The 18,353-nt window shown below is 31.0% G+C and overlaps 2 protein-coding genes across 17 annotated transcripts; one reads left to right on the top strand and one right to left on the bottom strand.

The window, feature by feature from the left end:
* Positions 1-281: 281 nt before the first annotated feature.
* LOC105424090 (doublesex- and mab-3-related transcription factor 1) lies at positions 282-13,442 on the top strand. 12 transcript variants are annotated; one of them, XM_089072624.1, is made up of 12 exons: positions 3,677-3,841; positions 3,908-4,089; positions 4,304-4,492; positions 4,583-4,875; positions 5,019-5,294; positions 6,223-6,564; positions 7,463-7,533; positions 9,799-10,031; positions 10,487-10,665; positions 11,285-11,728; positions 12,163-12,426; positions 13,270-13,442. In XM_089072624.1, exons 9-12 carry the CDS (start codon positions 10,629-10,631, stop codon positions 13,440-13,442), a joined length of 918 nt encoding a protein of 305 aa, XP_088928750.1. In that variant the 5' UTR covers positions 3,677-3,841; positions 3,908-4,089; positions 4,304-4,492; positions 4,583-4,875; positions 5,019-5,294; positions 6,223-6,564; positions 7,463-7,533; positions 9,799-10,031; positions 10,487-10,628. The 12 variants fall into 12 exon arrangements, with proteins under 12 accessions (XP_088928747.1, XP_088928750.1, XP_088928757.1 ...); XM_089072631.1 differs by lacking the exon at positions 9,799-10,031 and having other exon boundaries at positions 11,285-11,571; positions 11,665-11,728; XM_089072621.1 differs by lacking the exons at positions 3,677-3,841; positions 3,908-4,089; positions 9,799-10,031 and adding exons at positions 282-437; positions 3,269-3,396.
* Positions 12,762-17,493, bottom strand: LOC105424088 (uncharacterized). Of its 5 annotated transcripts, none has more exons than XM_011634132.2 (7): positions 17,361-17,493; positions 16,749-16,903; positions 16,019-16,660; positions 14,336-15,645; positions 13,875-14,245; positions 13,413-13,652; positions 12,762-13,280 (listed from the first exon to the last, which is right to left on the bottom strand). In XM_011634132.2, the coding sequence occupies exons 3-7, from the start codon at positions 16,597-16,599 to the stop codon at positions 13,077-13,079; spliced, it is 2,706 nt and encodes a 901-aa protein (XP_011632434.2). In that variant the 5' UTR covers positions 16,600-16,660; positions 16,749-16,903; positions 17,361-17,493; the 3' UTR covers positions 12,762-13,076. The 5 variants fall into 5 exon arrangements, with proteins under 5 accessions (XP_011632434.2, XP_011632431.2, XP_088928744.1 ...); XM_011634129.2 differs by lacking the exon at positions 17,361-17,493 and adding an exon at positions 17,195-17,354; XM_089072618.1 differs by lacking the exon at positions 17,361-17,493 and adding an exon at positions 17,195-17,354 and having other exon boundaries at positions 16,019-16,663.
* Positions 17,494-18,353: the final 860 nt, after the last annotated feature.

The raw sequence follows: 18,353 nt of genomic DNA on the forward strand, positions 1-18,353 counted from the left end.
CATTTTGCTTCATGGAACCAAAGAACGAAACTCTCGCGTATCGAAAACAGCGGAAAGTTCGCCGTAGAAACGAATTTAACATCTGTGCAGTCATTTCTTTATTTTTAGACTTTAGTTACGCTCAGTTATGCTAGAATAATGAATTCGGCGGAGCGGTTGCATATAAAAATAGCGGAACGTCAGTGATTGGTCAGATTTTCGATACGCGCGATCCGCGATACGCGCAATACGTTCCATGGGACGGCACCCTTACATTATAATGAGTCTGTTCTTTTTAGCTGAACTGGCTGCACTAATTCAGAGTTTATTTTTCTTCTTCTAGTGAGAAAAAAAGATAAACTGTGAACTAGTATAGCCAAAAAGTTTAGCCAAAAAGAACAGGGTGTATTATTTCAAATTTGCAGAAATCTTTATACAGATTTTTTAGACAGTTCTTAGTGAGTATTAAATATTTATTTATTTTAGTAATTATAAACTGTGCAGCTAAAATAAATAGGTGTGACGCGAGTATTAAAAATTTACACAAAATTACAATTTTGTTATAGAAATGAAAATAAAGTTGAATAAAGTTGAGAATAAAGTTGAACAAACTTTTGGCAATTATGCACTTCGAAAAAATAAAATACATTTTAAATTATACTCACACGGAACATGACGTCTATTAGATTTACATAACCTCCATGTGACATCTATTTTCATAGTAGAAATTAGATGGACCTCTAATGGAAATCCATGTTACTTCCGTAAAGCTCTATTAGACCTCCATTAGATGTTCATGTAGATCTCCATGTAAACGTCTCATAGAGGTTGTATGGATGAATTATATTGTACGGATGTTTTAATGAAATTTTCATGGATCATATATAGAACTTAATTAGAGGTTTTAGACTCTTTGTAAATGATTATTTTATGATAAAAATTAAGAATATATACTTATAAATATATTAAAAATTTATTTATAAATATATATTTTTAATTGTAGCTATTGCATATGTCTTATTTAATTGTGTATAAATGATTATATCAAACATAAAAAACAATATTTCGAACAAAACAAATATCTGATATATTTAATACGATCAACAAATATATAAACGAGCAAATAAAATATATAAATTTATAAACATTTCTCACATAAAACGTGACAATAAAAATTCATATAACATGTAATCTTCACAACTTTATATATAATTAAATTATCTACAAGAATTGCATATCGCAATTCTTGTACATCAATCAGGATATTGAAATTAAAACTATTTAAAGCATATGACAATGTGATAACATTCACTAATCGGAGATCTGTCATATTTTTATATCAAAATCAATTTTGGTTTATAATATCGTTCAGTAGCAGATTTTGACCGATCACTAGGTTAAGTGAGTTCGAGTTGGTATACCAAAAGGTGGGTGAACGATGGCTCCCAAAAAATGCGATATTACTGACATTGCAAGATAAAAAAGATTTCATTAGTTCTATTGCACGCTGCATATATGTGCGCTTTCGTGCCTTTGTAAAAATATTTTTGTTCAGCATTATAAAATTTATTTTATTAACTTTTTCTGATTATTTTATAACAATTAAATTTTATTTAGTATTTTAATTATGATGTAATATAAAAAAATAATTGATATATTTAATATTTTAATAACTGTTAATAACTGTTTTGTTAATAACTTTTTCATAAAGCCTCCAATGTTTATTAATCTTTCTTAAAATCGTATAAAACATCCATGATTGATCCACACAACCTCTATGAGACGTCTATATGGAGTTTAATGGAAGTTTCGTAGACGTCCAATGGAGGTTATAAACCTCCATAGTGGTCCTCTAAGTGTCGGTTCACAATAGATGATTTAAGTTGTAAGAAATTGACCAATTATAATCGAATATGAAAAGAATAATCGACTATGATTGGTCAATTTCTTACGACTTAAAGATTAAATACTTATTGTGGACCGACACTAATGGTCCATTGGAGGTTTTTGTTCCGTGTGGGTAAATTATTAATATTATTAATAGTAAAAATCATTATTGTATTACAAATATCTAATGATAAAAAGACTAATAATGAAAAAAATAAACAAATAGATATAATTTGCTTATTATAACTAATTAACAAAATTAAATTAAAACACAAATGTTTTATATAAGTTTCATGCAATTTATATAAAAGTTTTATAAAATTAAATAATTTTTAAAAACTATTATTGACATAAATAAATGGAGAGAATTTTATTATAAATATTTGATATTTTATTATAAACATTTGAATAATTTATAAGATATAATTTTAAAAAATGTTAAAAATAATTATTTTAAAAAATATTAATATAAATAAATAAAAGTAAATTTTTATTATAAAACTTTTATATAAAACATTTTTTATATTTTGCAAAATTTTTTAAATATAACGAAAAAAGCTGAAAATTGCTTTACATATAAGAAATGATTTCTCACTCCATTTATTTTGACCCCAAATAATATTTTCCAAATTCTATTTACATGATCTACATATATGTATACGAAATTCCATCTAAATTAAAATTTGTAAGATTCCCTTGTCAGATCAATTTTTAAAGATTGTTATCTAAATGATTAAAGCATGACCACACATTTTTCTGACTATTCTTATGTCATTTTCATGATACTGATTTCATACATTTTTATAATAATAAGTATATATACAATCGAGAAATATATACCATATTTTCAAAAATCAAAAAAGAAGTTATATAAGTTATGTAAAAGAGAAGTTATATAAAAAAGAAGTTAATATAAAGTCACTTTTAAATCATTTGAGATTGAGATTTTTATTAAGATCAAAAATTGATATAAATTTGATCAATATGACGTCAAATTGACATTTTGATTTTTCTGTTCTCCTTGGGACGTACAAACCAAACGACGGCGAAAGATCGCAATTTCATGAAAGAGGGAATATTTAAATATTTTACACATAGGGGATATGATCCGTGTTTCATCGCGTTCAATGTGATTCTGCAATGATATCTTGCTTGTTGATATGGACTTATGGAGATAGATTAAAACTCTCAATGATATATTAACCGAAGAGGAAAATTCTGTAATTGTGTATCGATCTATCTTAATTTCAAACAGATATGTTATTACGAGAGTCGATAATGTTACAGTTAATAATTTTATTGTAAACTGAATGATGTAGAATTCGACAGAATTGTTTTTCTTTTACATGGAATTATTTTTTAAAAACGAATTAATATTAATTATTATGATTTTTCTTATAAGGGAGGAGTTGATAGAGACATTCAATATACATCTGCGTAATAATGAGGAAGAGCTTGTCATAAAGAAATACGATATGAAATATAAACCTAATCCGAGATGCTAGCGGTTGTTATAAGATTAAAGCGGAGGTAAAACTTGTTTAATATTACTTTATATTATTTATACTTTTATCATTTATACTTTTATTATTTATATTTTATATTATACTTTATGTTATTTTGAGTCTTTAAAAAAGATTTAATGTACCACACACACACACACACACACACACACACACACACACACACGAGAGAGAGAGAGAGAGAGAGAGAGAGAGAGAGAGAGAGAGAGAGAGAGAGAGAGAGAGAGAGAGAGAGAGGGGGGGGGGAGAACATTGAAAATTTGTAATGCATATGCATGCTTTTCTAGTTTTCGAAAGAAAGTTTATCGAATAGCCTATGTAATATTGTGCAATATGGAATGATAGTATAGTCAATATCTAGAAGTAATAATTAAAATGTTTATTGTTACAATATTCCGACAATTTAGTACAAGATATAGACATGATTATACTTGGCGGTTATTATGCAGAAGGTAAATATATAGGAATGATTAAAAGTTTAAAAGATAATTTGTAATTCCAGCAATTTGTAATTCCAGCAAGCAACGAAGAAGAAAATTCATTACAATTTCTTTCTGTCCATAAGCATTGGAATGGGAGATGAAATGCTATGTTATCTCCAAACAAAATTTACACCATATTGGATTAAGGAATGTCCTGAAAATATCATGGGTCCCAAATAAATAATTATTACATACTATTTTAGATATATGACATACATGTATATATTTTTTTCAATATTGTTTAATATGTTATCTTTATACATAGATTTTATGTTAATCTCTATTATATCCTTATATATATATGTACACGCGCGCGCGCGCGCGCGCGCGCACACACACACACACACACACACACACACACACACACACACACACGCGCGCGCACACACACACACACACAATTTATATAATAATTATGTTGCCATGTTTTAGAGAAATCAGCCAAATGTGTGGATTCATCCAGAATATTCTATAATTTTAACGATACGAGCGACTGAGATAATAGGCAGTAATAATTATCCAATTGGATAAAGTTTAAGATTTCCTACAGTTACGATTATGAGAATGGATAAGCCATGGTACAATCCATGTATTACTTTTGAATTCTTATCTTTGGTCAAAGTATGTGAATACTGAGCGATAAACTGACGTGAGATTATGAAAGCGGCTATTATTATTTACTTATAGTTTATAACAATTTAATCCTTACAGAATGGAGGAATGATCCAAAAGTTAACCAAACGAAATGTTACTATATATGATGTCGATCAACTTTTAAATTACAAAGAACAGCGAGTCAAAGTAATCGATTGAACATAATACGTACATAAGCGAATAGTACCGACTAATACCATTATTGGATGGACAAAAAATTTGTGTAATAAATGAGTAATGATGAATTACCGAAGAAGCAAATTGAAAAAATATTACACTAACATTGCGCAAAAATTGTTCAAAATTCAATGAACACACCTTCCTGTATGATGATAGGCAATAATAAAACGGTAGGACACGCATGCACGCACGCGCGCGCGTGTATCCATATAAAAGATATCTATTTCCTATCGGCCATCACACAGTTCAGCCTTGAATACATTTAATACTTTTCGGATCAATAGAACAAATTACGTATAAATTATTATTTCAGATGGTGAAAAAAAGTAGTAAACAGTAAGAAATACGATGTTGTAACTCTGGATTGATTTAAACGTATTATCAACCAACTCTGGATTGATTTCAACGTATTATCACGGCTGAGCCTCGTTAGATGATTTTTTTACCATGGGAATTATTATGTAACCACAAAACTAGACTCCGAGTTGCAGAAAACTATGATGAATATTGCGATAATTTTATCGTTGATGCAAATGAAGAGAGTTTAAAGTGTTTATTCGACAAAATTGCTCAACCGATTATTTGTGAGGTAATTTGAATCAAATTTATTAATAAATATACATATGTGTATCATCGCATTAATATCATTTTGTAAATCATCTAGTTTATAAATAATCAGTTAACTTGAAGACGAAAAAGAACTGGACAAGGAATTGTTCAATGCATCACCTTATTCCTTATTTAGGAATATTGGATTCTTTGAGAATTAGTCATGTTGTGTTAAATTTAAATTCCATTTTATATCAAGTATAATTAAAGACAGTATTAATAATTCTGTTACACATATCTTTGTAAAAAATAAGACTAACTAAGTATTAACACAAGAAGAGGCACATGAGCAAACATTTGTAAAAATTGTGAAAGGTAAATGGATTGATGAATGTTTCCGAAATGGTCAAATGTGATATTACAGACTATCTAATTGATTAATTAGAGATGTATATGCTGTATGCAAAAGATATATAAAAAAATCAAATATACTAAAAATTCGCATCTTGAAGAAATGTTACATGTGTATTTTTGATGGAAATGATATATTCACGAGATCGTTTTAATTCACATTTTCGTCAAGCACTGAGAAACTAGGTACTAGGCGGAGTGACAGTCGGACAGTTCACTCATTTAACATCTTCTCGTTTCGAAATATTTCTTCTCGACTCGGGCCGCTATCCTTGCCTATTTCGTTTTATTTCATCGGAATGCGCGCAAAATACGAAGCGAAAGACACGCAGCTGCGACGTTCCTCTTACAAAGCCTGCCATTCAGAGATCTCGCATAGATTAATGTTAAAAGATCGCAAAAAAATTTGAGCATATATCGATAAGTTAATGAACAAGTGAAAGATTATATTTCTATTATTATATATTTTGTGTGATTTTCAATTTTCTCTTATCGATTTTTTATTTTTATACTTTTATTTTAAGAACTAACGTTTTAAAAATAATTTTTGATTACAGTAAAAAAAAATATGAAACAAACAAGAGAAGGAGAGGAGTGGGGAGAAGGAGAGAGGGAGAGAGAGAGAGAGAGAGAGAGGGAGAGAGAGAGAGAATATTTAGTATATGCAGATATGAAATGATATATAAAATATACAATTCCTTAAGTTAAGAACCTATTAAATTAATATGAAAGAGAAGAGGGAGGGACAAATGAAGAAAAGGATTACAAATATTTTACATTTCATCATTCAACGATACTGATCTAGACGAACTTGTGTGATTGATGAAAATATATTAGATATATTATACATGCATCACGGTTACCTCGTTAGCAACGAAAAGATGTCTCGTGTCCATGAGGTCAGTATAAATAATATACGAATATGACTGACGTCTGCCCGCGCAATATCTACTTATAGACTCTTCACCTACAGATGGGACGCGTATTAATCGAGTTTCAGATTTTCGGAGCGACCGGCCGTGTCACTCTCATGCAATATGTCAAATTTATTCATAGAATTTCTCGTAGCTAACTCGCTAGTTGCCAATTATATATGGAGATACTAGTTATTGTTATCTATCGCATATAAAATACGATTATTATACGCATAATGACTATAGACATAATGATTGAACGGCGATGAGTAACAATATCCACGAATCGTCGACATATATAATTCGACAGATTACTAATTAGAATATAGCGAAATCCCTCTATGTGATAGGAATATAACATACTTTTTGCTTAGAAACAACACAGATCTGATTTTGTAGCATAGATACAAAATACAATTATCTTTTATGTAATTTCAACGTTTCGCGTATAATTGAGACATATAATTAATATTCTTTCCCGTCTCATTTATTTTTATCGCTTTCTCTAAAAAGATTACGCCTTCATTCTTTGATAATGATTGAATGAATCAAAGAGAATATTTCAATAATAAAAAAAATGAAGCCTTCTAGATACATAAGAGCTCATTTTTTAGAAAATAATACACATTCTTATTGGCACATCTCTCTATGTGTTACCATTTTTCTTTCTTAGCAAGAATTCCTTTTGCAACGACGGCTTCTCGGATAAGGTTCATGCTTGATAAATTCATTTAAAACCGTTGATAGTAAATTGTCATCTTTCATTCTAGTACAGAATTAGCAAGCTTAATTTACATCGATTTATGTAAATTAATTTATATGTCATACATGTTGTACATCTTTTATTAAAATGCATAACTTTTATGATTTAACTTTTGCTCAGGAATTCATTAAACTCTCATTAAATGGAAGAACAAGGAAAACTCACAGCATTGACTCGTTGCGCTCACGTAGGTAATTATAATTTTGTGTATATATCTCGCACTGACTAAAAAGATAGATGAGTATTCTTTTTAGTAAACATAGAATTCGATTTCATTTATTTTTCCATATATTTTGAGATTCCACAAAAATTCCACAAAAGTTTTCATTCTCCTTTTCATCAATTATTCATTTTTCTTTAAATAATAAAGCAAATTACATGTAGAGATATGCAAAAAATAACGCTGTTCCAAAGCACGCTGTGCTAAAATTTCGTATTTCATCCACTTACCTTTTCACGCATTTATATTTACTTGGTCGTCTAACATATTAGAAATTAGTACTGCTTGCATTACATCAATTTCATTATTATGATATCTCGTCGATCATATGAAGCGTAATTTTTTTGCGACTTTCGCTGAGTATACAATCTTGAGAGACACACTTGTCAGCGCGCTTATACTTATTCACTACACTTTTTCCAAATTATACTACGTGCTATTCCATGAAAGAAAGATAAAATTTTATATGATGAAATAAAAGCTTTAAAAGAAAGACGGGCGCATATGACCAGCGTGACTCTCTCACTTTTCACTCTTCTCTCTTCTCTCTAGTAATTCTCTCATTTTAGTATCACACGCGCAGCTCTTCTGTCGGATAAAAGCAGGATTATCTCTGATATCGTTAATTATTATCGTCATTATAATTTGGCTTGATTTATGTATTAAGAATGCTCACTTTTTTTCAAGAAATTAACATAAAGAAATAGAATCCCAGTAAATCCGATAAATTTTTCAAGAGATACCACGCGAAATTGATGGTGCAATATAACATCGCGATACGGAATTCTTGATTTTTTTTCCGATTGAACCAATTGATCAATTCATCAATTTATCAAGTTTGATACAATTCGATATTTAACCAAAGCTGTTGCCCTATTTTTTCTTTTGTGACTTAAAATCCACGTTGTACAAGGCAAAATTTTTATTTACATAAACAACAAAACAAATGAAAAATGGCATCTTTCAACACACGTTAAAAGTCTCTCTTTGAAAATTGTCATTGCGTTAGCTAGTTTGTTTGTTATTCATAAAATTGATATTATTATCGCTGTATTGCTGTTTCGTTTAACATATATGATTGTCGCATCAAATTTTTCCAACTTTTTTACCGACGATAAGAAAAAGACAAAGAGAAGCTGTTTCAATTCGAACTTTATAATGTATTTAATACTTGTAATACTTTATAATGTATTTCTTATGGAATATTCATAAGTTCTCGTCTCGGTCATTCCTCAATTTACTCGTGACTTTATCATGCGACTAAGGCGAGAAAGATGTTGAATGACCTGTCAACATATTTGCCGTCTTGACAACACCCTTAGACAGAACTGTCCACTGAAAGGAGGGGAAGAAAGAAAAAGAAGCGTCCAAAATGACATCCCTTCGTTCCACGCTCATTAAGATGAATTCCTCGGTACGTGTCACGCATACCTACTCTCGCTATACTATCTGCTATGTATGCGTGTCATGTGTGTGCGCGCGCGCGCGCGTGCGTGCATATGTAAATTTAAACTTGTCTAACCGCACAATTTTAGGACAAGAGAAAAAAATTCCATGGAAAATAACGTACGTTACACATGAGGCTTTTCGCTCAATTCCAAATAAAATATTGCCAAGAAAGAACGTTGCGCAATCAAGACTATCGTACGATTATACATATCAGTTGGTTGATCGAAAAGGGAAGAAAAATATATAAGAAAAAAAAAATATATAAGAAAAAAGTGGCGCACACATGCGCACACTTTCAAGAGATACGAGTTTTTTTAATTTATTGATTGAATTATTATATGCAAATGCAACTTTGCTCTATAAAAGTTACAACATTACGTAATATGCGATTAATCAATCGATGAATTAAAAAACTCACTTTACATTTCTTTTCAAAAATTTTCACGCATGCTCGGTTTAAGAATTTTATGGATGTATAATGGAATATTTTTTTTCATATTTGAAATTTAAAAAATAAATTTAATATTCTCTCTCTAATGTGAATTTCTTTGATAGAAACCGTATAGCAATTTGAGTGTACCGTTATTTAATATCATCAGCAATAATTAACAGCCCACTAATGCATTCTTGGTCAATATAATAGCGCAATTTTTTTCGTTGCTTACGAGATGGTATTATGCACCGCAAAAATAGACAATGGACACTCTCTCTCTTTCTTTCTCTACTAACAACGTTGTGCGCCAGCAGCTGCAACCATATGGCATTCTTTCTGTGATCTTGCTTTAAGAGCTCGTTACGATCCTCTCGGATGTTGCCAACACACCAGTTAATATTAGTTTCGAGTATGTTTTCTCAATGTATGAGTGACACCGTGTGTGAGCTTCCACCCACGGAGATTCTCTTCCTCAATAACCACCTGGTTAACATCCTGTATACTCAATGTTATTTTTGAAAGGACAAAAAGGAAGGAATTACCTTCATCAGCTTTCGTATATTGCTATTGCTATTTGTATATTAAAGGTATTTCCCTTTTTCTTTAATGACATATTTGAAAAATATTTCTTATGCGTTTATTATTCAAGAATTAGATAGCATGAAAAAATGTAGAAATCAAATGTATATCTAGAATCATAAAAAAAAATGGCGCTTTCAAAATTTTAAATTTACATTCCATCGCATCGAAAGTGAGATACGTCAGGATATTCAATATAAGATTTATACAAGATTCCAACTTTCTCCAAGTGATCATTAAGTGAATAATAACAATCGATATCAATGGACTGTTAATTTAAAACTAATTTGATGTGAACTTCATTGATTCATCACATGATAGATGCGAAATACTTAAACTTTATCCCATGTGCGTGCATATGTGTATATACGTCAACTTTCGGGTCTGACAAGGCATCGATATGTTTCCATCTTGCAAAATATAATCAAAACCATCTCGTTAACGAATGATTCTTCTTTCGTAGAGCTACTGGCAACAAGAACGCGAAGAAAAACATAGTGATCCATTGGTTCGCAGTCGAGGAAAGCGGCGGAGTTTCCTGAGCTTTCAAGCCAATGGGAATACGGTCGGCTTTCTAAAAATACATTTTAAATCAGTAGGAGGAGATGAGACGACACCTCCCAACAAGAAATATTCACACAAGTACGTATCTCTATTCGAGCGAGTCACGGGATAACTCAGTCCAAGTATCGGAGAAGAGTTCAACAAACGTACAGCAAGAGTACAAACTCAATATTAGACAAGTCGTATATCGAAAAGGCAATCTTTCTAGCAAGTTTTATTGAGATGATGGAAAAGAAATATGTATAACGAGAAGTAATTTTTCTACTGTACGTACGAAAAACGTGCATCTGACACAAAGTGTGATAGGACACAAAGTTTACGAAGTTGATTTGAGAATTGATACGAGACAGAGAACGATTGGTATCCTGTGCGAAACGGTATTGGTAATTCGCGCGACGAGATATGAGAGCACTCTACATCTAGAATACTATAAATATACAACTTAGCCGAAAAGACAATGAATTTTTTAATTGAAACGAGTTGCGCAACTTGTTAGCGTGCTATATTATCGCGTTTTCATCATGAAATGCGATTAAATACTTTGTGGGATAAGCATGTTAAATAATTGGGAAAAAATCTAAAAGTAATATTTCTTGTAATTAGTAACCACGCAACTTGAGATTTTATCTCGAAACTCCATTGACGTGAATATAATCTGCACATGTCATTCTCTCGCTCTCTCTCTCCCTTTCTCAAGACATGAAGATCGGAATGAAAACTGGCGGAGGTACTTCAAATCGTTCGAATACAAATGTGGAGCAACGTTTAAGAAGTCCAAAATGCGCGAGATGTCGAAATCACGGGGTGATATCTGGCTTGAAAGGTCACAAAAGATCCTGTGCGTGGAAAGATTGCCGATGTGCCTGTTGTCTTCTAGTCGTCGAAAGACAGCGAGTAATGGCAGCGCAGGTTGCTCTACGTAGACAACAACAAGCGCAAAGCGACAATCTTTTATCTTCAATAAATCAAGTATCAACGGACACCGTAAGTCCTTATTGTATCAAAGCAAAGTATGATGAGTCTATCTGCGATAGAAGAACCAAAAATTTTCAAAGGCATCATTTACATTTCACGCAGACGAGTATCAGCGTGACGCAAGATTTCTACGGATTAAATGCTGTACACGCTTTACCTAGGGCATGTAAGTACTTGAAATTCTGTAGCGCAGATCTTTTTTTGGTTTGATCGTAAAAAGAAAAAAAAAAAGATATTAGGATGTATCGATATTCGCGATGTTATAATATACGCACTGGTGTTCGTTAGTCATATCCCAAATGTAATCGGCTATCTTTCAGAACATTATAAATTGTGACATGTTGATTGAATTTTCTTATGTGAACTTTATATCCTTCTTAGGTGACTGTTTATGAATAAATTTAATCCATGTATATTCGAGCTCTTCATTCTTCCTTCGTAAAACGTTCCCTACATAAGAGAAACCTTTTTGCCATACAGCATTCGTTGTAAATTGTCTTCGTATCAATTATCGATATATATGATTAAATCGATCGTATGTTATACTTATTTAATATTTGTTGATAGCAAACGTTTACTATGAAAGATTGCACATTTCAGTATCAGCACATCCACGGTTATTGAGCACTTTGTCTTCTTTGGGATGCGATCCAAGACAAAAAGCTGAACCCAAATTAAAGGTACAATCTTTTCATTCTGTGTATCCAACAATTCCATGGTTCAATGACGTAACGCAATCGTACAAAGCGAATGGGGACTTTAACAATTTTATTTCTACGGGAGATTTACAGAACTGTCCCACTACGAATAAACCTCGTCTAGAAAAAAAAGCGCCAATTTCCTTTAGCGTGGAATCTATCATTGGTACGAAATAATGTCCTATTTATTCTATTCTTTTAATCGTTTGAATACAAACGAAATAATATTATCTTTTTTCCTGGCAATTTGAGAATTGCCAACGGTATTATACTCACAATACATATCATACTGCATAACATACTGCAAGATATAGCAACATATAGCAAGCAACAACGCAAAATTTTTTGTTAAAAAAATGAATTGCTACTGCTCAAGTTTGATATTCAAACGATTAATTGTAAACGAATAATCTTATCAATAATACATATAAATCGAATGGTCAATTTTATAAATATTATGTAAATTATTCTTAAAAGAAATTATATGTTAATAAAATACACTTTTCTTTTTTGTATATTACATAATAAAGAACTCTCTTTTTTATTGGCTATATATTCGAGAAAAGAAATATTAACAATACTTATATACAATTCATTGTTTTATATAAACATTACGATTCTAGCAAACGTATTCAATATATTTATAGCAATAACAGTATAAAGTCACTCTTGTTACAAACGTACATTTCACATTAATGCTCCAAAACTAATGCAACAAATGTTATGATTCTAATATTTTATCAAATTAAAAATCATAAACTACATAATATCGTGATATATATATTTATATATACTTTTTAAGGCACGGATATAATATCATTTATTGCTTTCGAGCATTTTGCTGCAATGTTTCATGTACATATCCATCTTAGAAAAATCGGATAGAGTATTGTAAACGATTTCGTACAGAACGCATGGCCATTGTTTCTCTAGAATCTGTAATTTATGTATAGCACTTATAGTGAGATTGATTAAATTTAGCAAATGTACTTTCCCTTTATGTCTCCAGATAAGATCTTCCTACAAGCAAAACATAGAGACACTCCAACTTTGTGTAGTTTACGTTATGTATTATTATGTATATTTTACATTCAATGTACAATTTGGCATAAATTATATAGTTTTAAAAAATATGTTTTTTACTTTTATTACCTGCATTATATTTCCTTTTCTCCATTGTAACGCCTCCTTAGCAACTACACTTCGAAATACCGGATCACAATTGAACAGAAATTGTTTGGCAGTAATTTGATCCCCACTTTGTCTTTGCACTTTTTCTAAATGAAGTCTTTGTAATAAAGGTTGTAATAAAGAATCTGGCAGTGAATGCATTACTATATCTATAAGACCGGTATATTCTTGATTTGCAAGTTCCACATCTTCAGCTGTAATCTAAAAAAATATTAAACTTTTTATTATAAAGAACATGTGAAATGCAAAAAAATTAAATGTTTTTACAAATTCTGTAGGAAAGACAAAAGAGAACCAAATAAAAAGTAAAAGTAGTCAATTTCTATGCGCGTGCTCATGGTGCGTACACACAGACACGTTATAAACGGATCACATTTCGTTTTATTAAACAATTTATTAATTTTATATTGTTATGTATATTACCTCTTTGCCATTGATAATTGAAAGTCCCCAATGAGCTAATCGAAATATAGCATACATTTTCCATTTCTTGGACACAATAGGATTTCCTGTATCTATCTGTATACTGGTCAATCCTTGTATCTCAGCCAAAGCATTCAGTTGACCAAGTAGATTAATATTAGTTTCTTTAAATACGAAATGTTCTGCATGAGGAAATCTATTCTTTAATTTGCTTAAGACTTTTGCTACATCATTAAATTGTACATAATTAAATTTTACAATGTTGACATCATGAGCCTTTGACACATCCCAAGTTCTATCTATAAACCGTAAAGCACCTTGTCCATATACATTCAGGCATCGACCAACAATTTCTATTAAATAATCTCCGCCTAGAAGATTGTCTCAATTTATACTTCGTTTTAAATGAACTTGCGCGAGAGAAATTGTTTGAAAAAATTTAATTTAAAATCTTAGCCTACCCTGTTCTCTCTCTTTCGATGGCATTTGTTGAGGAGGTGGACTTGGTGAAGCAAGAGCTCTAAATTTTGCTCTAGCTGTTGCAGCTCTATTGCTTTTATATATTACCTTTTTCGTTTGAGCACTTTTAATTCTACCTTTATCCTTATCACATTCGTGAGACTTGCGGACGTCCTTAGGAACCGATGAAGTACTAGGATCATTTAACAATGATTTACAACTGTCTAGACTATTAGTTTTTGAATTTAAAGAGTAATACCCAGATGAACTTGCAACCGATCTTGATTGACAATCGCTCTGTCCATCTTGACCATGAATTACTTTTACGTTTTGAAACTGTCTATTATTTAAGCCTATATTTTCGTTTATTTTTGTATCATAATGCTTTAAACAAGTTTGAGTTGTAGCAAGTGCTATCTTGTCGCATGCATGGTTTTCGTTATCTCCAATGTCAAAATTTTCTGCTGCAATCAAAGATACATCCCTATGCATAGCAGATTTATCATAATCTGTAGACGAGCTGTAATCATTAGGAATAAACAAATGACACCTCAAGTCACTTTTCAAACTTCCGTGACTTTGGGAACTGTCTGTCTCACTGTCCGATACACTCTCGACATGTTGATTAAGTACCATCATTTTGCGATCGTTTTCTTTATTATTCTTGGACAATGTATTCTCGAATTTATTATTTGTTAAACTATTTACTATTGAACCTAGTATAGGTGGAAGTTTAAATTCCAAAGGATATGACTTAGACGTATCTTCCAACTTGAATAAATTCTCATTAGAACTACTTCTCTTTTTTATATGTATTTTACGGGTTTCCATATTTTCATTTATCGATGTTAAACTACCAAAACCTTTTACTTTAGTCTTGTCTAAACTTATCTTTGAGCAATTTACAGCATTAAATTTATTTGAACTATGTGTACGTAATGATATATTAATATCGCGGTCTGTATTATCACTCGCCACTTTGCTGGAATTGCCTGGAAGCGAGTCTCTAGTTCTAGATCTGAGAAGTTCCCAATTTGTCTTAGCATTTGATATCACTTCTTCTCTACGTACGCTCATACAAACTTGCGCACTAAGATCAAGGAACGCCGAATTTGATTGTTCCTTAGAGAATCTCCAAGCCATGGCCGTTCTTCGAATTTGTTCGCTAATTTGCATTGTTGATAAAAGTTGCAAATTCGGCAGATACGAAACGAAAAAAGAAATATAATCGGTATTTAAAGTCACTGGATTGCCATCTATCGTTATTTCTTTAATTTGCAAGGCTTTTGCAAGGCTACTCATGTCTTCGATTCTGAAATGTCAAAAGAACTTTGGCCTATTGCGCATGTAAGCTTATATATTTTATACAGTATGATATCATACTAAATGATTTCCTTGTAAAATGAATCATCAGAAATTATATGTTTAAATATATTTTTTTGGATTTAAGAATGCAAAGAAATCTCTATACATTTATTTTAAATCATTTTGATTCACTTTCATATAACATTCACATATTCACAAATTTATATATGCAAGTATTTAAGACTGATATAAAATCAAGCTTGTAGATATAAATGTACGTATAGATGTGCATATAGCCATATACAAGTACATACATATATACAGTTGAATTAAATAAAGATTTTTGCTACAAATAAAACTCTCATTGTAGAAATACTTACTTATATATATCATTGTTGCTCAAATATAATTTCTGCAATTGTGGTGTTTGTTCGAATCCTAGTAATTTTTTTATTTTATTACGACGTAAATTTAACTCTTTTAACGAGGTTAAGCCTCGAAAATCATTGCAACCTACAATTTTGATATTGTTCCCTGCTAAGTTCAATACTTTTAACGATGACAAATTTTCCAAACCCGTAATTTGCTGAATTTGATTGCCATGCAAATCTAAAACTTCCAATTTAAAAAGTTGTTTCAAACCTTCAATTTTTCTTATTCTATTCTTCCCTATTAAAAGCACTCTTAGATTCTCTAAAAGATCAAGAGCGTTCACTTTTTCTATTTGATTGTCATACAAATCAAGAAATACAAGTTTTGTCAATTGAGAAAAGTTAGAGCTCTCAATTTTTGTTAGCAGATTATGCTGAAGGGACATTAATCGCAATTTCGATTCTCCAATTATATTAGGGAACATTGTCAGACCTCGTCTATCAAGACATATTCTGTCAGGGTTCTTTTCTCGTTCGGCAGGAGTTCTTGATGCCACAATTGTTCTCGTTTCTCCTGTCCATTGTAACATAACCACATCGCATCCTTCAGTTTCTGCATATTCAGTTTCAAAGTGGGTGGTTCCGGTACAACTAATAGCAAGGCAATTACTATCAGTCAATTTGTCAATTGGATAAAATGATCAAGCTTTGCTACTTTGTAAAGTTATGAGACAATTACCTAAAAGAATTATAACAACGCTTTGACAATTTTGGAGGTATTGGTGCACCTGGCAGAATTGGTAAAGCAGCTGCAATCGTCAAAAATTGATTCTCCTCTGAAACGTTGTCGCGAATAGTCGATTTGCTTTTCACATCGAGTAATGCTTTTTTCGTCTGCAAGAAATGCGACTGACAGATTGTTATACATTATCGTAAGAATAGACAGGTTAGAATTAGGATCAACATTTGGATTAAAATATAACGTTGGTAACATATATCCTACCGTAAAGTACGCACATACTGGATAACAAGAAAATTTTCAATTACTTTTTTCAAAAAAAAAAAAAGAAAAAAATTATATCGATTTTTTTGTGTTACCTTTCGAGCAGAACATGTTCAATTATAGCGCAGCTATGTATCAAATCTCGTATATTAAGTTATACTTTAGTTGCACGCGAGTCTTACCCGCGTCCAAGTATCGTTGCCTAATGGCATTACATAATCGAACAGAATGAACAATGAGCCGAATATCTCATGTCAAATATTTAATGATGTTTCACATATTTGTAGACTGATTGAATGTCGAATCATATTCTACTATCGAATATTACACGAATTTAAGCATACTAACCGTGATCTCTAATCATATGTATTCACAATGTGTACATTTTGTGTTTGCTTGTGTATCTGTACGAAGTATATATATGTATGATATATGTATGTACGTATGTATGTATGTATGTATGTATGTATGTATGTATGTATGTATGTATGTATGTATGTATGTATGTATGTATGTATGTATGTATGTATGTATGTATGTATGATATATGTATGTATGTATGTATGTATGTATGTATGTATGTATGTATGTATGTATGTATGTATGTATGTATGTATGTATGTATGTATGTATGTATGTATGTATGTATGTATGTATGTATGTATGTATGTATGTATGTATGTATGTATGTATGTATGTATGTATGTTGATGATGATGATGATGATGATGATGATGATGATGATGATGATGATGATGATGTATGATATACATATTATGTATATATATATATGTATATATATATATATATATATATATATATATATATCGCACATCATACATATTACATACATACATGTATACATAGCAGCACGAATCTGTAAGTGTACCCCATGGAATGTATTGCGCGTATCGCTAATTGCGCGTATCAAAATCTGACCAATCGCAAACTGTAGGAACGATGCTCTTGTTACATCCCGAGATGGAGTAGAACGGTTAATGGAATTTGGGAAAGGACATCTAGTGTATTTATGTTCAATGGCGGCGCTGGATACGATTACAACCTATATTTTTGGATTAGAGCCCGCGACCGAGCGGAAATCGCGGGGAAATATGTTTTATTAATATAATAATCGGGATATGGTATTGTATTGTAAAGTTATGATTGTTGGTGTAATTAGTTATGAAATTACGATCCAAAGTTATTTAATATGACAGAAAGGAATGATTTCTTGGGTTATTGTAAAATATAACATGAATAAATAGTTACATTAAAATAATAATAATAAAGAAAATAATAATAATAATAATATAATGATAGTAATAAAATACAACTTAATCCA

This window comes from Pogonomyrmex barbatus, unplaced genomic scaffold (assembly GCF_055798465.1).
Source record: "Pogonomyrmex barbatus isolate J1 unplaced genomic scaffold, ASM5579846v1 scaffold13, whole genome shotgun sequence".
In the NCBI taxonomy this organism is placed as follows: Eukaryota; Metazoa; Arthropoda; class Insecta; order Hymenoptera; family Formicidae; genus Pogonomyrmex; species Pogonomyrmex barbatus.

Coding starts and splice junctions, on each gene's coding strand:
- LOC105424090 (XM_089072621.1), top strand. CDS start 10,629: ATGAGACGACACCTCCCAACAAGAAATATTCACACAA. Junction 10,666..11,284: donor AACAAGAAATATTCACACAA/GTACGTATCTCT, acceptor CCCTTTCTCAAG/ACATGAAGATCGGAATGAAA. Junction 11,729..12,162: donor ACACGCTTTACCTAGGGCAT/GTAAGTACTTGA, acceptor TGCACATTTCAG/TATCAGCACATCCACGGTTA.
- LOC105424088 (XM_089072618.1), bottom strand. CDS start 17,224: ATGCCATTAGGCAACGATACTTGGACGCGG. Junction 16,664..16,748: donor CGTTGTTATAATTCTTTTAG/GTAATTGTCTCA, acceptor TTGCCTTGCTAT/TAGTTGTACCGGAACCACCC. Junction 13,281..13,412: donor GAAAAGGAAATATAATGCAG/GTAATAAAAGTA, acceptor TTTTGCTTGTAG/GAAGATCTTATCTGGAGACA.